This window comes from Hyla sarda, chromosome 6 (genome assembly GCF_029499605.1).
Source record: "Hyla sarda isolate aHylSar1 chromosome 6, aHylSar1.hap1, whole genome shotgun sequence".
Classification (NCBI taxonomy): domain Eukaryota; kingdom Metazoa; phylum Chordata; class Amphibia; order Anura; family Hylidae; genus Hyla; species Hyla sarda.
The window spans coordinates 263,105,090-263,132,868 of NC_079194.1; the positions used below are offsets into that span (position 1 = coordinate 263,105,090).

Below are 27,779 nucleotides of genomic sequence, written 5' to 3' on the forward strand. Positions count from 1 at the left end.
CCTCTCTGATGCGGATGAGGTTATAGGCGCCTCTTAAGTCCAATTTAGTGAAGATGTGGGCACCTTGGAGGCGATCAAAGAGTTCAGAGATGAGGGGTAAGGGGTAGCGGTTCTTAACCGTGATTTTATTAAGACCGCGGTAGTCAATGCAAGGACGTAGGGAGCCATCTTTTTTGGACACAAAGAAAAATCCGGCTCCGGCAGGAGAGGAGGATTTACGGATAAAGCCCTTTTTTAGATTCTCCTGGACGTATTCGGACATGGCAAGAGTCTCTGGGGCAGAGAGAGGATAAATTCTGCCCCGGGGTGGAGTAGTGCCCGGGAGGAGGTCGATAGGGCAATCATAAGGCCTGTGAGGAGGTAGAGTCTCAGCTTGTTTTTTGCAGAAAACATCCGCGAAGTCCATATAGGCCTTAGGGAGACCGGTTACTGGAGGAACCACAGAGTTACGGCAAGGGTTACTGGGAACCGGTTTTAGACAGTTCTTGGAACAAGAGGACCCCCAACTCTTGATCTCCCCAGTGGACCAATCCAGGGTAGGGGAATGAAGTTGAAGCCAGGGAAGTCCAAGGAGAATTTCCGAGGTGCAATTGGGGAGGACCAAAAGTTCAATCCTCTCATGATGAGATCCGATGCTCATAAGAAGGGGCTCCGTGCGGAAACGTATGGTACAGTCCAATCTTCCATTATTTACACAATTGATGTAGAGGGGTCTGGCGAGACTGGTCACCGGGATGTTGAACCTGTTGACGAGAGAGGCCAAAATAAAATTTCCTGCAGATCCAGAGTCCAAGAAGGCCACTGTAGAGAAGGAGAAGGCAGAGGCAGACATCCGCACAGGCACAGTAAGACGTGGAGAAGCAGAGTAGACATCAAGGACTGTCTCACCTTTGTGCGGAGTCAGCGTACGTCTTTCCAGGCGGGGAGGACGGATAGGACAATCTCTCAGGAAGTGTTCGGTACTAGCACAGTACAGGCAGAGGTTCTCCATACGGCGTCGTGTCCTCTCTTGAGGTGTCAGGCGAGACCGGTCGACCTGCATAGCCTCCACGGCGGGGGGCACAGGAACAGATTGCAGGGGACCAGAGGAGAGGGGAGCCGAGGAGAAGAAACGCCTCGTGCGAACAGAGTCCATATCTTGGCGGAGTTCCTGACGCCTTTCGGAAAAACGCATGTCAATGCGAGTGGCTAGGTGAATAAGTTCATGTAGATTAGCAGGAATTTCTCGTGCGGCCAGAACATCTTTAATGTTGCTGGATAGGCCTTTTTTGAAGGTCGCGCAGAGGGCCTCATTATTCCAGGACAATTCTGAAGCAAGAGTACGGAATTGTACGGCATACTCGCCAACGGAAGAATTACCCTGGACCAGGTTCAACAGGGCAGTCTCAGCAGAAGAGGCTCGGGCAGGTTCCTCAAAGACACTTCGGATTTCCGAGAAGAAGGAGTGTACAGAGGCAGTGACGGGGTCATTGCGGTCCCAGAGCGGTGTGGCCCATGACAGGGCTTTTCCGGACAGAAGGCTGACTACGAAAGCCACCTTAGACCTTTCAGTGGGAAACAGGTCCGACATCATCTCCAGATGCAGGGAACATTGGGAAAGAAAGCCACGGCAAAACTTAGAGTCCCCATCAAATTTATCCGGCAAGGATAAGCGTATCCCAGGAGCGGCCACTCGCTGCGGAGGAGGTGCAGGAGCTGGCGGAGGAGATGACTGCTGAAGCTGTGGTAGTAACTGTTGTAGCATAACGGTCAGTTGAGACAGCTGTTGGCCTTGTTGCGCTATCTGTTGTGACTGCTGGGCGACCACCGTGGTGAGGTCAGCGACAACTGGCAGAGGAACTTCAGCGGGATCCATGGCCGGATCTACTGTCACGATGCCGGCTGGCAGGTAGTGGATCCTCTGTGCCAGAGAGGGATTGGCGTGGACCGTGCTAGTGGACCGGTTCTAAGCCACTACTGGTTTTCACCAGAGCCCGCCGCAAAGCGGGATGGTCTTGCTGCGGCGGTAGTGACCAGGTCGTATCCACTAGCAACGGCTCACCTCTCTGGCTGCTGAAGATAGGCGCGGTACAAGGGAGTAGGCAAAAGCAAGGTCGGACGTAGCAGAAGGTCGGGGCAGGCAGCAAGGATCGTAGTCAGGGGCAACGGCAGAAGGTCTGGAAACACAGGCAAGGAACACACAAGGAACGCTTTCACTGGCACTAAGGCAACAAGATCCGGCAAGGGAGTGCAGGGGAAGTGAGGTGATATAGGGAAGTGCACAGGTGAACACACTAATTGGAACCACTGCGCCAATCAGCGGCGCAGTGGCCCTTTAAATCGCAGAGACCCGGCGCGCGCGCGCCCTAGGGAGCGGGGCCGCGCGCGCCGGGACAGAACAGACGGAGAGCGAGTCAGGTAGGGGAGCCGGGGTGCGCATCGCGAGCGGGCGCTACCCGCATCGCGAATCGCATCCCGGCTGGCAGCGGAATCGCAGCGCCCCGGGTCAGAGGACGTGACCGGAGCGCTGCCGCGGGGAGAGTGAAGCGAGCGCTCCGGGGAGGAGCGGGGACCCGGAGCGCTCGGCGTAACAACCTTCAATGGACCCTCTACTTTCTTAGGGGAAACTGGGACTGCTAACTGTTCAAAAACCGCTAACAATATGTCTAAATCTTGTGGGGTTCTATGCGGAGGCTCAACAAGCAAAAAGTCGTCAAAATAATGTATGACATGACCACACGAAAATCTATTCTCTAGAATCCAATGAAGCACATCCGCAAACCTGTTAAATAACCATGGGCTACTCCTTGCACCAAAAGTCAGCTTGACTGCAAAATAATAATTGCTCATCCATTTGATACCATGCCATTTCCACAACTGAGGCTGGATGGGCAGGAGCTTGAATTCATCGGATATGTCCGCTTTAGCAAGCCAAGCCCCCCGACCCATGTTGAGGATGATGGCAATAGCACTATCAACGGAGGCATATTTCAACGAAAATTCCTCTGCCGGTATGAGGGAGTTAAGACTAGGAGTAGACTTAGAATATGGCACGGACAAATCATAAATCAACCTTTTTTATTGGAAAATTTACCCGTAACCAAACCAATGGGACTCACTCTCCACATGTCAAAAGGAGGTTGGGAAAAGGGGCCTATGATAAATCCTTTTGTCCAATTCTGCCTGTATGAGAAGCGAAACAGTGTCTGGATCCGCTAAAGTTGATAACAGATTATCACACTCATAAGTAGCCTGAGGAAGCGTCACGAACCCTACATGGAATCCAGCACGGAACCCATTGAGCAGGAATTGGACAAAGCCCTGGTCGGGGTGATCTGCCAAGAGCAAACCAAGAAACTCAGTGTTCACCACGCCTAGTCAGGACTTCTCCGATTTTTGGGAGCAAGATGTCTTAGGATGAGCACGAAAACAGATTGTACAAATATGTAATAACCTGCACTGACCAAAGTTACATGATGTGTAATTAAAGTTATTACATATTTGTGACTTACCCAAAAAACAGATAGGCCTTCCCAGTTTATCAGTCAAACCTGACACTCTATTACCCTTAGAGTAGGAACCTGAAGTACCAGACTTATTTTCTGTAACATCGGAATTCGCCAGATGACACCATTCGGAGGAATGGGTGGTAGATTGGCATCTGGCGCATGCCGGGGCTTTAAGACCCGCAAAATGGTTGCAATAGATCTCAGTATCTACCACCGCCCAATTGACTTCATAATTAAACTCATTCAAGGCAGCTGCCGCTTTGGCAGAAAAAGACTTATGATAATCATAAAACGTGTGACCCCCGTACTTATGATAGAATTCTGTAATCTTGTACAGATACAGGTCTAGCTCCTCCCTCCTACCCGGTTTAACAGTGCAGATAATGTCTCTATAAATACTGAAAGACATTATAAACTCAGACAACGTTAGCTTCCTGTTGAGCCTCACATCCTTGGATTTTAGAATCACCGAGACCTCACCACAGGCTATAGTTTTGTTCTCAGACAAATCATGTGTGGCTATCAACAGGGAAGCTAGGTTTACATATTTACCCTCAATAATGTCTTTCTTGATATGCGCTGGTATAAAATGGGCTGGAGCTATATTAGGAATGACAGCCACTGTACCTGGACGGTTAACTTGCTGCGCTGACACCTGAGAAGTGGGAGGAACTATAGGATTCGAAACATTCCTGCTTTCTAACGCCTCGACTCTAGTTTGCATATCTGACATGTTGTTGGACATATTGTTAATAAGCACATGAAGCTGTGTTAATGACGTATGAAGCGTGTTCATGGAGATCTCCTCATTAGAGGGGCCAGCATTGTCAGCCATCATCAGTCTGTAAAGTTCTGCCTTTCTGGCAGTCGCTGGGAAGGGGATCCCCCTCTTGACAAGTTCGGCCGTGATCTTCGGAATAGTCCAATTACGCAGAGATGACACGCTAGCATGCCCAGAAGATCTAGCCACATTCTCCATGATCGACGCTGATTCCTCTATGTCAGAAGCATGCGACATATTGTAAAATTACCCCCGAAACTGTAAGAAAACTATTCCTAGACAAATTTACGCAGATTAGTGACCATCACCATAAAAAACGCTACCCTTACCTGAAGTACTCACCTGCCGACCCACCGAAGACAAGGCGACTACCAAACAAATACTATAACACAACCCGTGAAGTAACTGAGTGTCGCTGGTGACCACGCATGCTCGTGAATACCCCCAAGCCATACCTTATAACCAGTGGTGACTGTAACCATGAGAGAAATACACCGAAGTAACCGCAACCCAAAGGCGTGTTTGGTTCATGAGGCGATTACTAAGACAAACAAGAATCTTACCCGGAATAGATGGAGTAGAGCTTCCTGAGGACAAGACAACAACAGGCTCGATATTAGAAATACAACCCGAACCACAAAATTAAATAAAGGTGATCAGAAAGAAAACATGACCGATGACACATACTAATTAAAGACGGGTCGACTGTAGAAATATGATGACCCCACCAGCTCCAGACGTTACTGACCCCTAACTGATTTAACTGAACAACCTGAAAGACAAGAAACCCCGAATCTATGACTGTAAGAATCGAGAACCGAAATCCCTGAGGTAACCGCAACCTGAAGGCGTGTCAGGTTCATGAGGCGATTACAACGGCCGACCTCCCCACGTACCAGCAATAGGAGCCAACAATAAGAAGCGGAAAATAGATCCTAGTGCAGATAACCAAACTGTAATCCTGAGGATAAGAAAGCAAACAAAATATATATGTATATATATAAACTTCATATTTTTTTTTTTTTTTTTTTTTATTATTATTATTTTTTTTTTCAGAGGACCATCAACATAATACACCCTCACTTACCTACCTAAGGCAAAATAACACTAGTATCGATAGCAGAACTGAAACAGCCAAGTGCCGAAACCTTAGATCTCTGAAAAACAAACCAGGTATTCATTCCACATACCAAACAAGCCATTTTTACTACCTACAGTGCACCCACCAGTGACCAACCAATAGCTTAACACTTGTAAGGATAAGAGTACCTACACAACAAGGACAACCACGATGAAAAACTTTTGCGCTGACTTACACGGTACAGTATGCGATCGAGCTGCACGTACCGAACTAAATGGTGAGCGAGTGCTAAACAAGGACTACAACTGGTCGCTGATCGATTAACCCCGACGGGCTATACCTATTAAAACATATATTAACAACACATGCCAGACGACTTAATCAACTATGCAAATTATAAAACGTACCGAATGTTATCTAAGGATGACCCCAGACGTAGATAGTGAAAAATGAGCTTGAACCTGTAAAAACATGACTAAATTAAACCTCTTTTACTATCCCTCCTTCCCCACAAAACTCATGTATAGATATGCGCACATATATATATATATATATATATATATACACACGTGCATACTCATATACTAAAACAGGAAGCACAATACATATCTATACACATAAGTGAACCCTTAAAATTGACATATCTATCTCAAAGAAGTAAGTGTGAGGGGAGGGGGGGCACGACCAGCTGAAGTCAAGATGGACTCGCTGAGAACCACCTGCCTCTGTCAACCCCTCTCCCCACCCCCCCAGCATTAAATAAGACATGTAAGCTACTAGGTGTAAGGCTGAATGAAAACATTGACAAGCGTATAAACCCTGGGGTGGCATGGACCAAGCTGACCTGCAGCATGGCTCTGGACTGTGTACGGAATGCGCCACAACTCTCCTAATAAAGCAAAGACCGAAACCGTGCTGCTAAAGCGCAGGCACCACATGATGCGTGACTGAGCCGGCTAACTGCTCCACAGACCTGTGTGTAGCGTGACCGAGCTGACCTGCAATAAACTCCCCCTCCCCCCTTGTAGCGTGAACCGAGCCGGCCAGCATGTAACAACTTGACGAGCCATGGCTGGGCTGGACGGGGGATCCCTCACGCCTCTAGCTTACCTCCAGAGTGAGGGAAAGTACCCTGCCTGGCCAGCCACTAACCTGCTCGTACTCCGTGTGCGCCCGAAGCCCGCAAAGACAGTCAGCTGACACGCCTGGTCAGCTGATCGGAAGCGAAGAATCCACGGCGTGCAGGGGAGGTGAGCCACGGGTCCTTATGTACCTCCCGCTCCTCCCACAAATACGGCTAATAAATTAGCCTAACACTTATTATTTACCTTTGTTTCCAAGCAGATACCAAGATGTATTCACTTTTTCATTAAAAAGAACAGAATAAAGTACAGTATTTTTCGCTGTATAAGACACACTTTTTCTTCCCCAAAACTATCTCGGTGATACCCCTATCGCGGCGGTACCTGCGGCCATCAACGGCCGGGACCCACGGCTAATACAGGACATCACCGATCGCGGTGATGCCCTGTATTAACCCTTCAGACGAAGGGTTAGTGTCACTTTCCCTTCAGACCCGGCGGTCAGCTTTGATCGCCGCGTCTGAAGGGAAAGTGACACTAACCCGGCTGTTCAGTTGGGCTGTTCAGGACCGCTGCGATTTCACCGCGGCAGTCCCGAACAGCCCGACTGAATAGCCGGGTTAGTGCTTACAGGACACCGGGAGGGACCTTACCTGCCTCCTCGGTGTCTTCTCCGTTCAGGGATACCCTGTATGCCGGCGCTCTCCTTCCTCTTCATCACGTCGTCGCGTACGTGCGTCGGCGTGCATAACGACGTGATGGCGGCGACGGAGAGCAAGGATACCCGGCCGGCAGCAGAGAAGTTCCGGAGCGACGGGGACACGGCGACAGCGATGGAGCGACATCCAGGGCAGCGGTGACGGGTCCGGAGCAGCAGGGACCTCCTATACCAGTGGTCTTCAATCTGCGGACCTCCAGATGTTGCAAAACTACAACGGCTGTCCGGGCATGCTGGGAGTTGTAGTTTTGCAACATCTGGAGGTCCGCAGGTTGAAGACCACTATTGGGTTCAAAATCTTTATTTTTTTAGATTTTGCACCTATAAATTGGGTGCGTCTTATACGCCGGTGCGTCCTATAGGGCGAAAAATACGGTATACAGTGCACAAAATAAAAGATCATAAAGTCCCTGACATGCAGTTTATGTCTTAAACAGTAGAAGCCTAAGCAGAACACTAATACAATCTGTGGCTGTAAAATCACCTGCGCTATTCCACATACACACAGTAACTGCTCTTAGGGGATTCTACTAGTATGTCATTGTTAAAAACAATATGTCAGGTATATTGTTACTCTGAGATTAGTTTTTTTTTTCAATCTGACAATGTTATAACCTGGATGGTGTTGATCTGCTCAGGAACAACCTGTCCGTACGTAGACTTACACATGAATTATTCATCATGTACCCCACACAGTAGATGTATGAAGTGCAATGTTTATCCTTTCCTTTGACATTTTATACCATGTATATTTCCTGACAGTGACAACTAATGGCATACTGCTTTTCCTTTTTTACTGCCAAAGAGAGAGGACAAGTGGAGCTTGATTGTCAGACTTTAATACTTGTCTGTAAAAGGCATATTCCCAACTCCAAAAGTTATACCCTATCCATGGGATAGAGGAAAACATGCTGATTAGTATGGGTCCAACTCCTGGGACTCCATATGATCCAGGGAACAGAGGAATGTTGTCCCCCAAATAGATAAAGCACACACTTTTTACCCATTTTTTGGCTTAATAGAGGTCCTAGTGGTTGGACCCCATTAGTTAAAGGGGTACTCCCGTGGAAAAACTATTATTATTATTATTTATTTTTATTTTTTTATATCAACTGGTGCCAGAAAATTTAACAGATTTGTAAATGACTTCTATTAAAAAAAATCTTAATCCTTCCAGTACTTTTTAGGGGCTGTATACTACAGAGGAAATGCTTTTCTTTTTGGATTTCTCTTCTGTCATGACCACAGTGCTCACTGCTGACCTCTGCTGTCCATTTTAGGAACTGTCCAGAGCAGAATTTGTTTACTATGGGGATTTTCTCCTGCTCTGGACAGTTCCTAAAATGGACAGCAGAGAGCACTGTGGTCGTGACAGAAGAGAAATCCAAAAAGAAAAGCATTTCCTCTGTAGTATACAGCCTCTAAAAAGTACTGGAAGGATTAAGATTTTTTAATAGAAATAATCTACAAATCTGTTTAACTTTCTGGCGCCAGTTGATTTAAAAAAAAAAAAAAAAAAAAAGTTTTCCATGGGAGTACCCTTTAACTTGCTTCCCTCCATCCTTAGCATGGGGAATAACTGTTGAAGTTGTGAACACCTCCTTTATGCAATAGATACCCCAACGCATACATAGAGAAATTTATCAAAGCTTGTACACCAGTGTTCTTGCATACAAAAATCACTAGCTTTCACCAGGCCTATTTGTAGAAATCTCACTTCTTAGTAAATTTTGCCAGATTTTTCTCATCTCATTAAAGGGGTACTCCGGTGAAAACCTTTTTTCTATTAAATCAATTGGTGACAGAAAGTTAAACATGTTTGTAAATTACTTCTATTAAAAATCTTAATCCTTCCAGTACTTATTAGCTGCTGAATGCTACAGAGGAAATTCCTTTCTTTTTGGAACACTGATGACATCACGAGCACAGTTCTCTCTGCTGACATCTCTGTCCATTTTAGCAACCATGCATAGTAGATGTTCGCTAAGGGAAGCATGGTGGCTCAGTGGTTAGCACTGCTGCCTTGCAGTGCTGGGGACTGGGGGACAACGTCAGCAGAGAGAACTATGGTCGTGATGTCATCAGAGAGCATTCCAAAAAGAAAAGAATTTCCTCTGTAGTATTCAGCAGCTAATAAGTACAGGAAGGATTAAGATTTTTTAATAGAAGTAATTTACAAATATGTTTAACTTTCTGCCACCAGTTGATTTAAAAGAAAAATGTTTTCACCGGAGTACCCCTTTAAGCACCTTTAGTTGTATGTTTTGCTAAACTGATACATAGAAATTTGCCACATGATGGCTTTCTTTGTATGAGAGTTTGTTTTCTGACTCATCTAATGGTATTGTTTTAACATGTCATAAGTATTAGACTAATGGTAAATGTAATACTTTATCATACCAGTTACTTAAGAGGGAGAAAAAAAGATGCAATCAAAGATAGGGATAGATAGAAGATAACCTAGTTTGTTACTCACATGGTATAACCAATATGTATGTTTGTTTGTTTTTTAATTTCAGGTGATCCATCAAACCCTGGACCCTCACTTCCCTTCTTTCTCCACCATGTATGTTTTCATATTTAGCCTGATGCTCATCCCTTCAATATTTGGTGCCTCTACTCCTCCTCCAAATGCTTCAACTTGTGGCCCAAGCCAAAGGGAAGAGTGCATAGATGGCGTCATACTACCTGCCTGGCTACCACACCCTCCATCCACTGGGGATCGTGCAGCACGTGCCATTGTATATTTTGTGGCACTTGTCTACATGTTCTTGGGAATGTCCATCATAGCTGACCGCTTTATGGCATCCATTGAGGTCATCACTTCACAAGAGCGCCAAATCACATTACGGAGGCCGAATGGAGAGGTGACAGTGACAAGTGTACGCCTCTGGAATGAAACAGTTTCAAACCTCACACTGATGGCCCTGGGCTCATCAGCTCCCGAGATTTTGCTTTCCATCATAGAGGTAGTCGGAAGAGGCTTTGAAGCAGGTGACATGGGCCCCAGCACTATCGTTGGCTCTGCTGCTTTTAACATGTTTGTGATTATTGGCCTCTGCGTTATGGTGGTCCCTGATGGTGAGACTCGCCGCATTCGGCACCCACGTGTCTTTGCAGTGACTGCATTTTGGAGTGTTTTTGCTTATGTTTGGCTTTTTCTGATTTTGTCCTGGTCCTCTCCTGGGGAAGTGGAGGTGTGGGAAGCACTACTGACATTCTTTTTTTTCCCAGTGTGTGTTCTACAGGCCTGGCTGGCAGACAGACGTCTTTTATTTTACCGTTACTCAGGACGAAGGCAAGGCCGAGCAAAGTATAGAGCTGGCAAAAACCGAGGTGTTTTGGTTGGTGCAGAAGATACAGGTGGACAAGAAGATGTAGGGGAAATGAGAATCACTAGTGGTGAAAGAGTTATAGATTTTGATGATGAAGAGGAAGAAGAGGAAAGAAGAGATATGGCTAGAGTATTTAAAGACATGCGTCAACGTTATCCTGGAAAGGACATGGAGCAACTAATGGAGCTTGCAAACTACCAGGCTCTTGTGCAACAGCAAAAAAGCAGAGCATTTTATAGGATCCAGGCCACCAGGATGATGATTGGTGCTGGGAATGTACTAAAGAAACATGCAGCAGATCAGGCAAGAAGAGCGTTGACAGATGGTGGAAACAAAGATGGAGAGGGGAGTGGTAGAGGAGAGAATGGGGAGACCTGGACGGAAGTGGAATTTGAACACACGCACTATCAGTGCTTTGAAAATTGTGGAACAGTTAGTGTGTGGGTATTGTGTAAGAGGGCAGAGGGTGAAGGGGCAGTCCAGGTAGACTATAGGACGGAGGATGGAACAGCCAATGCGGGGTCAGACTATGAACTGGCAGAAGGATCTCTTATTTTTCAGCCTGGAGAAAGCAAGAAGGAGATTCGTCTTGGCATCATTGATGATGATGTTTTTGAGGAAGATGAACATTTCTATGTGCAACTAAGCAACCCACGCAAGGCACGAGGTGTGAGGGATGGACCTGGGCATGTAAGGTTGGGGACAGGAAGGAGAGCCACAGTGACTATATTTGATGATGACCATGCAGGTATCTTTAGCTTTGAGTCAGGCAGCATGAGAGTGAGTGAAAGTATAGGTACCATGAGGGCAAAAGTGGTAAGGGGGTCAGGTGCAAGGGGAAAGGTTGTAATACCTTATAGGACCAGTGAAGGTAGTGCAAAAGCTGGAGAAGACTACCTAGAAGTTGCTGGGAAAGTGGAGTTCCAAAATGATGAGACCACGTGAGTATTAACATTTTCTAAATATGTCAGTGATGAGATTCTGCATGCCCTAAAAACAAATACACATAGCAGAGATTTGTCTTATTTCAGAAGAGTCACATGGTGCACTGTTAAAATTGAATGCAAATATTGAAGCCCTCTACGTACAGGTTTCATTAAAAAAAAATAGTTTAATGTTTAATATTCTAGTGGACTCTCGGTGGTGTAGGATGTGCTTGGTTAAGCTATAATGTGTATTAAATGAAAACACATTGATGTATTTTTCATACAAAAAGCAGAGTAGGGTACCAGAATGCATTTTGTCTATTCAAGCTTGCAGGAACTAGGATTACATATGTATATTTAATATTGTAAATTCTAATGTAAAGTTATGGACCATATGGTACTTTCTGAAAGTGTAAATATATTAAAGTAAGCTTGGAAATATTCTTTGAAAACACAACATGCATGCATATTTATGTAGACTGTTGATCTCAGGATCTGTCCAATTGCTAGTAAGGTGCAGAAAGGATTTTTTTTTTTCTGTTTTACTGCAAACGGGTGATATTTTCCCTCTAGTGGATCAATTGGGGCCTGTAAGTACAGTATGAGGTATTGGACTTGATAAACTTTTTTTCAATCCAACATCTGTAGAGTTACAGGCAACATTGTTTTACTGGCTCACCCAGCCATTATCAGGCAACAATAAGTGATCCATGCAAGGTTTAAATACAGAGATTGAATCCATCCACATTAACTCTTTAAAGGGGTTCTCCGGTGCTTACACATCTTATCCCCTATCCAAAGGATAGGGGATAAGATGCCTGATCGCGGGAGTCCCGCAGCTGGGGACGCCCGTGATCATGCTCCGCCCCTCAATGCAAGCCGACGGGAGGGGGCTTGATAGCTATCACGCCCCCTCCCGTAGGCTTGCATTGAGGGGCGGAGCGTGACGTCACACGGGGCGGAGGCGTGACGTCACACGCCGCCGGCCCTGTAGTTGCTCGTAATCAGACCTGGAGCGAACACGCTCCGGGGACTGATTACAAACGGGGTGCTGCGTGCATGATCACGGGCGTCCCCAGCTGCGGGACTCCCGCGATCAGGCATCTTATCTCCTATCCTTTGGATAGGGGATAAGATGTGTAAGCACCGGAGAACCCCTTTAAGGACAAAGGGTGTACCTGTATACCCTCGTCCTGGTCCCCTTCTATGACGCGGGGCACTAGCTGGGACCCGTGACTAATACCGGACATCACTGATCCCGGTCATGTCCGGCATTAACACCTTAGACTTTGATTGCGGCGTCAAAAATTGAAAAATATCTATCCCGGCAGCTCAGCTGAGCTGATTGAGACCACCTCGGAGAAACCGCAGTGTCCCGATCAGCTTAAAGGACAGCGGGAGGGCCCTTACATGCCTCCTCGCCGTCCAATCGTTGGTGTGAAGCTCCAGTCAGCCTCAGCAGCCTGAAGCAGCAGAGCACCGATAACACTGATCAATGTTATGCTATGGCATAGCATTGAACAGTGTATGCAGCCAGAAGATTGCATGTAATAGTTCCCTATGGGGACTATAAAATTGTGTTAAAAATAAATAAATAAAAAGTGGTAAAAAAAAGTTAATAAATATGAATTAACCCCTTTCTTAAAAGTTTGAATCACCCCTCTTTCCCATTAAAAATAAAATGTAAACAAAATTAAACATATGTGGTATCATCGCATGCCTAAATGTCCAAGCTATAAAAATATATTGTTATTTAAACCACACGGTCAATGGCGTTTTTCGTACAAAAATACCAACGTGCAAAATTGCATATGTTTGGTCACTTTGCATACCCTAAAAATTTTTTATAAAAAGCGATCAAAAAGTCCCATCAAGACAAAAATGGTACCGACTTCAGATCATGGTGCAAAAAATGAGCTCTCATACAGCCTCGCATACTGAAAAATAAAAAAGGTATAGGACTCAGAACTAATCGTAGATAAAACTTAAAGGGATACTCCGGTGGGAAACTTTTTTTTTTAAATGAACTGGTGCCAGAAAGTTAAACAGATTTGTAAATTACTTCTATTAAAAAATCTTAATCCTTTCAGTACTTTTTAGCAGCTGTTTGCTACAGAGGAAAATCTTTATTTTTTGATTTTCTTTTTTGTGTTGTCCACTGTGCTCTCTGCTGACACCTGATGCCTGTATCAGGACTGTCCAGAGCAGGAGAAAATCCCCATAGAAAACCTATGCCTATATGGTGTCAGCAGAGAGCACTGTGGACAACAAAAAGAAATTAAAAAAAGGTAAAGAATTTTCTTTGTAGCATACAGCTGCTAAAAAGTACTAAAAGGATTAAGATGTTTTAATAGAAGTAATTTACAAATCTGTTTACCTTTCTGGCACCAGTTCATTTAAAAGAAAAAAAAAAAAGTTTTCCACCGGAGTACCCCTTTAACGACGAAGGACATATATTTACGTCCTCCGCCGGCTCCCGCGATATGCCGCGGGGTCACGCGGTGTCCCCGCGTCATATCGGGTCGGTCCCAGCGGCTATCAACGGCTGGGACCCGCGGCTAATACAGGACATCACCGATCGCGGTGATGCCCTGTATTAACCCTTCAGACGCGGCAATCAAAGCTGACCGCCGCGTCTGAAGTGAAAGTAACCCGGCTGCTCAGTCGGGCTGTTCGGGACCGCCGCGGTGAAATCGCGGCATCCCGAACAGCTTACAGGACACCGGGAGGGCCCTTACCTGCCTCCTCGGTGTCCGATCGACGAATGACTGCTCCGTGCCTGAGATCCAGGCAGGAGCAGTCAAGCGCCGATAACACTGATCACAGGCGTGTTAATACACGCCAGTGATCAGCGTGAGAGATCAGTGTGTGCAGTGTTATAGGTCCCTATGGGACCTATAACACTGCAAAAAAAAAAGTGTTTAATAAAGGTCATTTAACCCCTTCCATAATAAAAGTTTGAATCACCCCCCTTTTCCCATAAAAAATAAATAAAACCGTGTAAATAAAAATAAACATATGTGGTATCGCCGCGTGCGTAAATGTCTGAACTATAAAAATATATTGTTAATTAAACTGCACGGTCAATGGCGTACGCGCAAAAAAATTCCAAAGTCCAAAAAAGCATATTTTTGGTCACTTTATATACCATTAAAAAATGTATAAAAAGTGATCAAAAAGACCAATCAAAACAAAAATGGTACCGATTAAAACTTCAGATCACGGCGCAAAAAATGAGTCCTCATACCACCCTGTATGTGGAAAAATAAAAAAGTTATAGGGGTCAGAAGAGGACATTTTTAAACGTATAAATTTTCCTGCATGTAGTTATGATTTTTTCCAGAAGTACTACAAAATGAAACCTATATAAGTAGGGTACCATTTTAACCGTATGGACCTACAGAATAATAAGGTGTCATTTTTACCAAAATATGCACTGCGTAGAAACGGAAGCCCGTTGGTGACGCAAAAAATAAGCCATAATATGGATTTTTAGGTGGAAAATTTAAAGGGTTATGATTTTTAAAAGGTAAGGAGGAAAAACGAAAGTGCAAAAACTGAAAAACCCTGAGTCCTTAAGGGGTTAAGGTTTATTAGGACTCAAATTAACAGGACTACAAATAATAATGACCCCAATAGGTGCACAAAACAAACAACACTGTATGGATTAAACCTCACAAGAGGTAATATATATCGATCGAACAACAACAATAGGAAATAAATAGTATCACACCTGGCTATCACTTACCCTAGCCCCATGGCTTAGGGGGTGAGTGAGGGAGGGAGGAGGGACAACAGGGGGGACAGCTCACACATCCGGACCATCACATACACAGTATGGCATGCTCACTGTTATTTTGCTCCTATCGGTCTACTGATGATCTGGGCCATGAAACATGTTGAGACGTGTATATCTACCTCATCTGGACACTTAAGAATCTGCCTGCTTATGGCATCACTGTCTATTTTACTGCTGGTGCACTGTTAGTTTGAACTGGTGTGGTGCTGTGCGGCGTCCGTTGCTGCCGTGGCGCCGTATCTGCGGGGAGGTGCGACCCATGGACTGGTTTGAGTGGCGTTGGGGCCGCTCTGCCAGTGGGTCGTTACCCCTGTGGGCACTGGTGTCGCGGCGGTGGTGGTCGTCGCCCAGTGCTACGCCATTTTATGCTAGGGACCCACTCTAAATAGGTGGCCTTGACGTGGCGAGTGGGCTTTGTACTTTTTGATCAAAACGTATATACTAACAACCTGTTAGTTTTTGAAATTATGCTGAGATTGTGCAAGATTGTAGATGTGCACCATGTCTGTTTTCTACTTGAGTACGCACTGTTAGTTTGTTTACTTCTGGTTTACTATTTGTGGCATCTATAGGGTATGTGAACTATAAGAGCATATTTGCACTGTAATGGTCTCTGTATTGTTGTTTACATGCTACTGTATCATACATATAGTATGATCAAGCTAAGAGTATGGTAATGAGCTATCTAGCTCAACCCCTTGTGTGCCATCATTAGATTTACTATATACTTAAATGGTTAGTATATCCTTGTTATCTGTTTTAAAGACTCAACTAAGTTGTCACATGCTCTACTCACATATTCAGTGACTGGTAATTTTTCAGGTTCTTGCCTATCTACTTACTACTCTCCACAACTGTGGCTCTGCTGTACACATACGGTATCATCAATAGTACAGTGGGGATCAAAAGTTTGGGCACCCCAGGTAAAAATTTGTATTAATGTGCATAAAGAAGCCGAGGAAAGATGGAAAAATCTCCAAAAGGCATCAAATTACAATATTATAATATGAAATCAAATTACAAAATTATAATATGTCAACAAAAGTTAGATTTTATTTCCATCATTTACACTTTCAAAAGAACAGAAAACAAAAAAAATGGCGTCTACAAAAGTTTGGGCACCCTGCTGAATTTATAGCATGCACTGCCCCCTTTGCAAAGCTGAGACCTGCCAGTGTCATGGATTGTTCTCAATCATCATCTGGGAAGACCAGGTGATGTCAATCTCAAAGGTTTTAAATGCCCAGACTCATCTGACCTTGCCCCAACAATCAGCACCATGGGTTCTTCTAAGCAGTTGTCTAGAAATCTGAAACTGAAAATAGTTGACGCTCACAAAGCTGGAGAAGGCTATAAGAAGATAGCAAAACGTTTTCAGATGCCAATATCCTCTGTTCGGAATGTAATTAAGAAATGGCAGACATCAGGAACAGTGGAAGTTAAAGCAAGATCTGGAAGACCAAGAAAAATATCAGACAAAACAGCTCGCAGGATTGTGAGAAAAACAATTCAAAATGCACGTTTGACTGCACAATCCCTCCAGAAAGATCTGTCAGACACTGGAGTTGTGGTACACTATTCCACTATAAAGAGATACTTGTACAAATATGGCCTTCATGGAAGAGTCATCAGAAGAAAACCTCTTCTACGTCCTCACCACAAAAATCAACGTTTGAACTTTGCAAATGAACATATAGACAAGCCTGATGCATTTTGGAAACAAGTTCTTTGGACCGATGAGGTTAAAATTTAACTTTTTGGCCGGAATGAGCAAAGGTACGTTTGGAGAAGAAGGGGAACAGAATTTAATTAAAAGAACCTCTGTCCAACTCTTAAGCATGGGGGTGGATCAATCATGCTTTGGGGTTGTATTGTAGCCAGTGGCACAGGGAACATCTCACGAGTAGAAGGAAAAATGGATTAAAAAAAAGTCAGCAAATTTTGGATGCTAACTTGATGCCATCTGGTGAAAAAGCTGAAGTTAAAAAGAGGATAGCTTCTACAAATGGATATTGATCCTAAACACACCTTGAAATCCACGGGGAATTACATCAAGAGGCGTAAACTGAAGGTTTTGCCATGGCCTTCACAATCTCCTGACCTCAACATAATTGAAAATCTATGGATAGACCTTGAAAGAGCACTGTGTGACGGACAGCCCAGAAATCTCAAAGAACTGGAAGACTTTTGTAAGGAAGAATGGGCAAAGATACCTCAAACAAGAATTGAAAGACTCTTGGCTGGCTACAAAAAGCATTTACAAGCTGTGATACTTGCCAAAGGGGGCAGTACAAGATATTAACTCTGCAGGGTGCCCAAACTTTTGCAGACGCCATTTTTTTGTTTTCTGTTATTTTGAAAGTCTAAATGATGTAAATAAAATCTAACTTTTGTTGACATATTATAAGAATGTCTAATCTGTAATTTGATGCCTTTTGGAGATTTTTCCATCTTTCCTTGGCTTCTTTATGCACATTAATGCAAATTTTTACCTGGGGTTCCAAAACTTTTGATCCCCACTGTATGCACAGGGTTTGGCCCAAGTGAGAGAGTTAGTATTTATTTTTAGTAAGTGAGGTAGTGTATATTAGGGACGTGTTGTTCAACAGGGCAAGTTCCAGAGCGGGGCCTTCCTTGTCAGGACGTCATCTCTGCATAGGGCAGGAGTACCCCAGGGATATATTAGGGCCTCATAGGTTCCCAGTCCCCATCCCCCCTGTTGTCCCTGCTTCCTCACTTACCTCCTTAGCCATGGACCTAGGGTAAGTGATAGCCAGGTATGATTCTATTTATTATTTTCTATTGTTGTTGTTCAATCGATACAGTCATGGCCGTAAATGTTGGCACGCCTGAAATTTTTCTAGAAAATAAAGTATTTCTCACAGAAAAGGATTGCAGTAACACATGTTTTGCTATATATATGTGTATTCCCTTTGTGTGTATTGGAACTAAACCAAAAAAAGGAGGAAAAAATGGGTGGGACAAAATTATTGGCACCCTTTCAAATGTGGAAAAATAAGATTGTTTCAAGTATGTGATGCCTCTTTAAACTCACCTGGGGCAAGTAACAGGTGTTCGCAATATAAAAATCACACCTGAAAGCAGATACAAAGGAGAGAAGTTCACTTAGTCTTTGCATTGTGTGTCTGTGTGTGCCACACTAAGCATGGACAACAGAAAGAGGAGAAGAGAACTGTCTGAGGACTTGAGAAACAAAATTGTGGAAAAAATATCAACAATCTCAAGGTTACAAGTCCATCTCCAGAGATCTAGATTTGCCTTTGTCCACAGTGCGCAACATTATCAAGAAGTTTGCAACCCATGGCACTGTAGCTAATCTCCCTGGGTGTGGACGGAAGAGAAAAATTGATGAAAGGTGTCAACGCAGGATAGTCCGGATGGTGGATAAGCAGCCCCAAACAAGTTCCAAAGATATTCAAGCTGTCCTGCAAACTCGGGGAGGATCAGTGTCAGCGCGAACTATCCGTCGACATTTAGATGAAATGAAACACTATGGCAGGAGACCCAGGAGGATCCCACTGCTGACACAGAGACATAAAAATGCAAGACTACATTTTGCCAAAATGAACTTGAATAAGCCAAAATCATTCTGGGAAAACGTCTTGTGGACAGATGAGACAAAGATAGAGCTTTTTGGTAAAGCACATCATTCTACTGTTTACCGAAAACAGAATGAGGCCTATAAAGAAAAGAACACAGTACCTACAGTGAAATATGGTGGAGGTTCAATGGTGTTTTGGGGTAGTCTTGCTGAGATCTTAGGTCCTCCAGAAGGACAATAACCCCAAACATACGTCAAATGGATGGCAACAAAGTGATGGAGAATTCTGAAGTGACCAGCAATGATTCAAGATCTAAATCCCATTGAACACCTGTGGAGAGATCTTAAAATTGCTGTTGGGAAAAGGTGCCCTTCCAATAAGAGAGACCTGGAGCAGTTTGCAAAGGAAGAGTGGTCCAACATTCCGGCTGAGAGTAAGAAGCTTATTGATGGTTATAGGAAGCGACTGATTTCAGTTATGTTTTTCCAAAGGGTGTGCAACCAAATAAGTTAAGGGTGCCAATAATTTTGTCCAGCCCATTTTTGGAGTTTGGTGTGACATTATGTCCAATTTGTTTTTTGGTTTAGTTCTAATACACACAAAGGAAATAAACATGTATATAGCAATCCCTTTTCTGTGACAAATAGTTCATTTTCTAGAAAAATTTCAGGGGTGCCAACATTTACGGCCATGACTGTGTATGTGGGTATATATATATTTAATCCGTACAGTGTGGTTTGTTTTGTGCACCTATTGGGGTGATTATTATTTGTGATGGTAGTTTTTCTGTTTTTGCACTTTCGTTTTTTCCTCCTTACCTTTTAAAAATCATAACCCTTTAAATTTTGCACCTACAGACCCATATGATGGCTTGTTTATTGCACCACCAATTGTACTTTGCAATGTAATCAGTCATTCTACCAAAAAAATAACTTTTGGGGGCTTCCGTTTCTATGAAGTGCATTTTTCGATAAAAATGACACCTTATCTTTATTCTGTAGGTCCATACGATTAAAGGTGTACTCTGCTGGAAAACATTTATTTATGTTTTAAATCAGCTGGTGCCAGAAAGTTAAACAGATTTGTAAAATGCTCCTATTAAAAAAATCTTACTTCTTCCAGTACTTATCAGCTGCTGTATGCTACAGAGGAAGTTCTTTTTCTTTTTGAATTTCCTTTCTGTCTGACCACAGTGCTCTCTGCTGACACACTTTTTATTATAAATAAATAAAACTTAACAAAACAGAAAAACTAGCTTAACCCCTTAAGGACCAGGCCATTTTATACCTTAAGGACCGGAGCGTTTTTTGCAATTCTGACCACTGTCACTTTAAACATTAATAACTCTGGAATACTTTTAGTTATCATTCTGATTCCGAGATTGTTTTTTCGCGACATATTCTACTTTAACTTAGTGGTAACATTTTATGGTAACTTGCATCCTTTCTTGGTGAAAAATCCCAAAATTTGATGAAAAAAATGAAAATTTTGCATTTTTCTAACTTTGAAGCTCTCTGCTTGTAAGGAAAATGGATATTCAAAATATATTTTTTTTGGGTTCACATATACAATAAGTCTACTTTATGTTTGCATCATAAAATTTATGAGTTTTTACTTTTGGAAGACACCATAGGGCTTCAAAGTTCAGTAGCAATTTTGAAATTTTTCACAAAATTTTCAAACTCACTATTTTTCAGGGACCAGTTCAGTTTTGAAGTGGATTTGAAGGGTCTTCATATTAGAAATACCCCATAAAAGACCCCATTATAAAAACTACACCCCCTAAAGTATTCAAAAAAACATTCAGTAAGTGTATTAACCCTTTAGGTGTTTCACAGGAATAGCAGCAAAGTGAAGGAGAAAATTCAAAATCTTCATTTTTTACACTCGCATGTTCTTGTAGACCCAATTTTTGAATTTTTGCAAGGGATAAAAAGGAGAAAATTTTTACTTGTATTTGAAACCCAATTTCTCTCGAGTAAGTACATACCTCATATGTCTATGTTAATTGTTCGGCGGGCGCAGTAGAGGGCTCAGAAGGGAAGGAGCGACAAATGGTTTTTGGGGGGCATGCCACATTTAGGAAGCCCCTATGGTGCCAGGACAGCACGCTATAGGCAGTCGCACCCACTCCACAGATTCACTCCGCACAACAGATAATCACAGTTTTTGAAACTCCTCTTTCACTCCCCCTCTTACACAGCAACACTCAGAAGAGCAAGCTCTCAATAAGAGTCCCAAGCTAAGATTTATACACCTGTGCCCAATCTACTTCTCCTCCCCCTAGAGGTGGAACAGAGAAAAAAAAAAAAATGAAAAAGGGTGTTTAAACTCTAACAGTTATCCCACTATGTGCAAAAGAGAAAAACTTACCCAAAATATGAATGTGGGCTATAGGCAGTCGCACCCACTCCACAGATTCACTCCGCACAACAGATAATCACAGTTTTTGAAACTCCTCTTTCACGCCCCCTCTTACACAGCAACACTCAGAAGAGCAAGCTGAAAACCTTCATTTTTTACAATCGCATGTTCTTGTAGACCCAGTTTTTTTATTTTTACAAGGGGTAAAAGGAGAAAATTCCTCTCAAAATTTGTAACCCAATTTCTCTCGAGTAAGTACATACCTCATATGTCTATGTTAATTGTTCGGCGGGCGCAGTAGAGGGCTCAGAAGGGAAGGAGCGACAAATGGTTTTTGGGGGGCATGCCACATTTAGGAAGCCCCTATGGTGCCAGGACAGCAAAAAAAAACACATGGCATACCATTTTGGAAACTAGACCCCTAAGGGAACGTAACAAGGGGTAAAGTGAACCTTAATACCCCACAGGTGATTCACAACTTTTGCATATGTGAAAAAAATATATATTTTTTTTTACCTAAAATGCTTGGTTTCCCAAAAATTTTACATTTTTAAAAAGGGTAATAGCAGAAAATACCCCCCAAAATTTGAAGCCCAATTTCTCCCGATTCAGAAAACACCCCATATGGGTGTGAAAAGTGCTCTGCTGGCGCACTACAGGTCTCAGAAGAGAAGGAGTCACATTTGGCTTTTTGAAAGCGAATTTTGCTCTGGGGGCATGCCGCGTTTAGGAAGCCCCTATGGTGCCAGGACAGCAAAAAAAAAACACATGGCATACCATTTTGGAAACTAGACCCCTCGGGTAACGTAACAAGGGGTAATTTGAACCTTAATACCCTACAGGTGTTTCACGACTTTTGCATATGTAAAAAAATATATATTTTTTTTACCTAAAATGCTTGTTTTCCCAAAAATTTTACATTTTTTAAAAGGGTAATAGCAAAAAATACCCCCCAAAATTTGAAGCCCAATTTCTCCCGAGTACGGCGATACCCCATATGTGGCCCTAAACTGTTGCCTTGAAATACGACAGGGCTCCAAAGTGAGAGCGCCATGCGCATTTGAGGCCTAAATTAGGGACTTGCATAGGGGTGGACATAGGGGTATTCTACGCCAGTGATTCCCAAACAGGGTGAATCCAGCTGTTGTAAAACTCCCAGCATGCCTGGACAGTCAACGGCTATCTGGCAATACTGGGAGTTGTAGTTTTGCAACAGCTGGAGGCTCCGTTTTGGAAACAGTGGCGTACCAGACGTTTTTCATTTTTATTGGGGAGGGGAGGGGGGCTGTGTAGGGGTATGTGTATATGTAGTGTTTTTTACTTTTTATTTTATTGTGTGTTAGTGTAGTGTTTTTAGGGTACAGTCACACGGGCGGGGGGTTCACAGTAGTTTCTCGCTGGCAGTTTGAGCTGCGGCAGAAATTTTGCCGCACCTCAAACTTGCAGCCGGATACTAACTGTAATCCTCCGCCCATGTGAGTGTACCCTGTACGTTCACATTGGGGGGGGAACATCCAGCTGTTGCAAAACTGCAACTCCCAGCATGTACGGTCTATCAGTGAAACACAGAGTTTGGTAACAAACTCAGTGTTTTGCAACCAGTGTGCCTTCAGCTGTTGCAAAAGCTACAACCCCCAGCATGTACGGACAGCGGAAGGGCATGCTGGGTGTTGTAGTTATGCAACAGCTGGAGGCATACTACTTTGGCTGGGGATGCTGGGGATTGTAGTTATGCAACAGCTAGAGACACACTGGTTTACTACTTAACTCAGTGTGCCTTCAGCTGTTGCAAAACTACAACTCTCAGCAGTCACCGACAGCCAACGGGCATGCTGGGAGTTGTAGTTATGCAACCACCAGATGCACCACTACAACTCCCAGCATGCACTTTAGCTGATTGTGCAAGCTGGGAGTTGTAGTTACACAACAGCTGAAGGTACACTTTTCCATAGAAAGAATGTGCCTCCAGCTGTTGCAAAACTACAAGTCCCAGCATGCCCATAAGGGCATGCTGGGAGTTGTGGTGGTCTGCCTCCTGCTGTTGCATAACTACAGCTCCCAGCATGCCCTTTTTGCATGCTGGGAGCTGTTGCTAAGCAACAGCAGGAGGCTGTCACTCACCTCCAACGATCCTCGCCGCACAGGTCAGTCCCTCGTCGTCTCCGCCGCCGCCGCTGCTCCTGGGGCCCCGATCCCAACAGGGGCGCCGGGGATCGGGGTCCCCAGCACCCGGGGTGCACGTCCCGCACCCGCTCACGTCCTCCGGAAGAGGGACGGAGCGGGTTGCGGGAGTGACACCCGCAGCAGGCGCCCTGATTGGTCGGCCGGTAATCCGGCCGACGAATCAGGGCGATCGTGAGGTGGCACCAGTGCCACCTCACCCCTGCTGGCTCTGGCTGATCGGGGCCGTCTCTGACGGCCCCGATCAGCCAATAATTCCGGGTCACCGGGTCACTGGAGACCCGATTGACCCGGAATCCGCCGCAGATCGCTGGACTGAATTGTCCAGCGATCTGCGGCCATCGCCGACATGGGGGGTCATAATGACCCCCCTGGGCGATATGCCCCGATGCCTGCTGAACAATTTCAGCAGGCATCGGGGACCGGCTCCGCTCCAGATGGTTGCGGGGGGCCGGTAAAACACATGACGTTCTCATACGTCATGTGTCCTTAAGGACTCGGAAATGGAGACGTATGAGAACGTCATGTGTCCTTAAGGGGTTAAAGAGGTACTCCGGGGAACTAAATCCATAGCCCATTCTTTCCCTCTCACCAACCTATGCATTTGTCTAAATATCATTCATTAGCTATATACAACAGTTTTCCTCTTTCAGCTATCACTTACATGCAGGAAGTGAGAGAAAAATTCATTTGTTAGATCCACGTTGTCTCCTCAGTGAGAGCAGCCCCTCCCATCAAAACAACACCACCTGATTTCTGTCTGATTTCTGACTGGGCTAGAGCTCTGGCTGTACAGACACATGTCCCCTCCCTGTGTGAGGAGCTTGTGAGAGAAAAAGCAGTGAAGATTCTTAGTCACAACTGAGCACATAGCTGCTGTTTTTCTTTTGAATATGCTGCCATTCAGAACACAGAAAAATTCATAGCAGGAGGCGGCATAAAAGAAAAGACTTGTACAGTGGTCCAGATTTATCAAACTGTGTGAGAGAAAAAGTGGAGAGATTTCCCCATATGCAGCCAATCACAGCTCGGCTTTCACTTTACCTCAGCTTGTTAGCTGGTTGCAGTTTGATAAATCTCCCCCAGTGTGTGTGTGTGTGTGTGTGTGTGTGTGTGTGTGTGAGCTGCAGTGGAAGCCTGCACACAGATAGTGAAAGCAGTTGGCTGGCAGCCATTACACAGAGCTGAATTCTGGGAAATGTAGTCTATCCTGCAGATAAGGAAAAAAAGTATTTAGGAGACATCAGGGGCCCAAGGAACTGCCAAAATCACATGAATAACTACAGGGGACACATAACAGGTATTGTGATGGCTTTGGGGCATTTTTATTTTTATTAACTTCCCCGAAGCACCCCTTTAACTAGCAATAACAAAACCAAACTTTTCCAGTTTTTAAAACACAACAAAACCTGCCTAACCGGCCAGCCCAACTTGACTTATATATATAATCAAAATACTATCACACACACACACACATACCCACGCATCCTTTACATAAACATAAAAAATAGCTTTACTTAGCTTTAACTAAAAACAACCAGACTTGGTAAAAACTCAACCACACATTACATTAACAACTAATATATATATACTAGCGGAGTACCCGGCGTTGCCCGGTTTTTCCTTTCTAATCCTTGTTGGGGAGGAAGATAAACAAAGGAGGAAGCTTTTGACTTCATATCCCGTCCACATTTATTGTTGTCATATCCCAACCCCATATCCTGTTCTCATCCCGACCTACTATCCTATCATCATATCTCTACCTCAAATCCCGTCCTCATATTCCGACCTCCTATCCCGTCCTCCTATCTCGACCTCCTATCCCGTCCTCCTATCCCGACCTCCTTTCCCGACCTCCTATCCTGTCCTCCTATCCAGTCCATCTATCTTAACCTCCTATCCCGACCTCCCGTCCTCCTATTTTGGTTCTCCTATCCCGACCTCCTGTCCCGTCCTCCTTTCCAGTCCATCTAACCCAACCTCCTATCCCTTCCTCCTATCCCGACCTCCTATCCCCGGGGTGCCTGCTGATAGATATCAGCAGTCACCCCCGTCCGATCCCCGCTTGGCACGTGGCAGGGACCGAAATTCCCATGGGCGTACAGGTACGTCCTTGGTCCTTATGTACCAGGGAGCAAAGGCATATCTGTACGCCCTTGGTCCTTAAGGGGTTAAGGACTCAGACAATTTTATTTTTACGTTTTCGTTTTTCCTCCTCGCCTTCATAAAATAATAACTCTTTTATATTTTGTAAAATATGTGTAGCTAAAAGAAATAATGTGCTTGAGGTTAAAGGTGTTGCCTTCACCCAAAAGGCCTAATGTAATATGTAGAAATTATAAATATAAAATATTTATATGAACCAGTCCTCAAAAGCACAGGGGAGAGAAAAAGGAAAAGACTAGTGGAGATGGGATCCAAGAAATGGTCTTTATTATATAAAAAGGATATATATGACCAATCGCCTAGCAGGGCCCTTGCTAAAGGCGAATGGCATATACTGGGTAAAAAATAGATATAATAAAAAATACAGAATATAGTAGGATTAAATTGAAATAAATATGATGGGTAAGTAGCACCAAAGAAAATTCATTAATTAAATATCTGCTGCATATATCAGGAGAAAACGTTCTCAGTCCATATAATTCATAGGGATATTTCAATGAAAAATTCACAAGAAATGTCCAGAATGAAAAGTCACAATTAGTTTGGGTGTATCCGGAGTAACGGTATATGGTAGTGAATGTAGCAACAATAGCTACAATAGGAAATTCATGGACAAGTAATGCAGACAATGTGGCAAACACTGTCAGCGATGAAGATGTCAAGTCTCGGTGCACAGCACCACTCACCCTCCTTTGGAGTCCTCAGGTCCGGGCTGGCACGGATGAGTCCGGCACTCTGGATATCAATGCCCGCCTGGGTGCTATGCTGGGTGAGTGGCTGAATCTCCGGGGGTCCGAGTGTCCTGGGCTGGCACGGGAGGCGTCCGGCCTTGTAGAGGATGATGTCCAGGAGTAACTCTGCCGACCGGGCCTGTGAGTGGATGCAGGTAACAGCTGGTGCGGATTGCACGTGTGAATAAGGCGCTAACAGCGCGCGTGCAGCAGTGGTCCCGGAATCGCGGGCATCCAGCTGTTACAATTGGGATATGGCAGATACAGTCTATTTGAAGTGATATACACTTATGGATAAGGTGCAGATAATGAGCTAGACGCGTTTCAAGGCCGCGGGCCTTTTCTTCAGTAGCTACGTATCATACGGCAGTGTTTCCAAAACAGAGCCTACGGCTGTTGCAAAACAACAACTCCCAGCGTTTCCGGACAACCGCTGACTGTCTAGGCATGCTGGGAGTTTATCAACAGCTGGAGGCACTCTGTTTGGGAATCACTGGCATAGAATATCCCTATGTCCACCCCTATGCAACCCCTAATTTAGTCCTCAAATTCGCATGGTGCTCTCTCACTTCGGAGCCCTGTTGTATTTCAAGGAAACAGTTTAGGGACACATATGGGGTATTTCTGTGCTCAGGAGCAATTGAGTTACAAATTTTGGGGGGCTTTTTTCCTTTTACCCCTAAACCAGCCTGGTAGTGTAAAAAAAGTTTACACTAACATGCTGGTGTTGCCCCATACTTTTTATTTTCACAAGAGGTAAATGGAAAAAAAAGACCCCCAAAATTTGTAATGCAATTATGGAAATACCCCTTATGTGGGTGTTAAATGCTCTGCGGGCGCACAACAAGGCTTAGGAGTGAGAGCGCACTATGTACATTTGAGGCCTAAATTGGTGATTTGCACAGGGGTGGCTAATTTTACAGCGGTTCTAGCATAAAGGCAAAAAAATAAATACCCACGACGTGTGACCCCATTTTGGAAACTAAACCCCACACGAAAAGTAACAAGGGGTATAGTGAAAATGTAAAAATGTAAAATTAGGGGAAAAAACTGCATTTTGGTGAACAAAAATTTTTTTTTTTTCATTTACACATCTGACTTTAACGATAAGTTGTCAAACACCTGTGGGGTGTTAAGGCTCACTGTACCCCTTGTTACATTCCTCGAGGGGTGTAGTTTCCTAAACAGTATGCCATGTGTTTTTTTTTTTTTTTTGCTGTTCTGACACCTTCTGGCTTCCTAAATGCAACGTGCCAGCTCCAAAAACCATTGCAGCAAAATTTGCTTTCCAAAAGCCAAATGTGACTCCTTCTCTTCTGAGCATTGTAGTGCGCCAGCAAAGCACTTGACGTCCACACATGGGGTATTTCCATACTAAGAAGAAATGGGGTTACGAATTTTGGGGGGCATTTTCCCCTATCACCCCTTGTAAAAATGTGAAATTTGGGGGAAAAAACTGCATTTTAGTGAAAAAAAAAAACATTTTTCATTTACATACCTGACTTTAACAAAAAGTCGTCAATCACCTGTGTGGTGTTAAGGCTCACTGTACCCCTTATTACTT

At 44.2% G+C, this 27,779-nt stretch overlaps 1 protein-coding gene across 6 annotated transcripts in view; it reads left to right on the plus strand.

The window, feature by feature from the left end:
* Nucleotides 1–27,779, plus strand: part of LOC130277011 (sodium/calcium exchanger 1-like) — a 319,182-nt gene that overhangs the window by 60,697 nt on the left and 230,706 nt on the right. For all 6 annotated transcript variants that reach the window (XM_056527170.1, XM_056527173.1, XM_056527169.1 and 3 more), the window contains exon 2: nt 9,670–11,426. In XM_056527170.1, coding sequence (XP_056383145.1) covers nt 9,715–11,426 — 1,712 coding nt within the window. In that variant the 5' untranslated portion in view covers nt 9,670–9,714. The remainder of the gene's footprint in view (nt 1–9,669; nt 11,427–27,779) is intronic.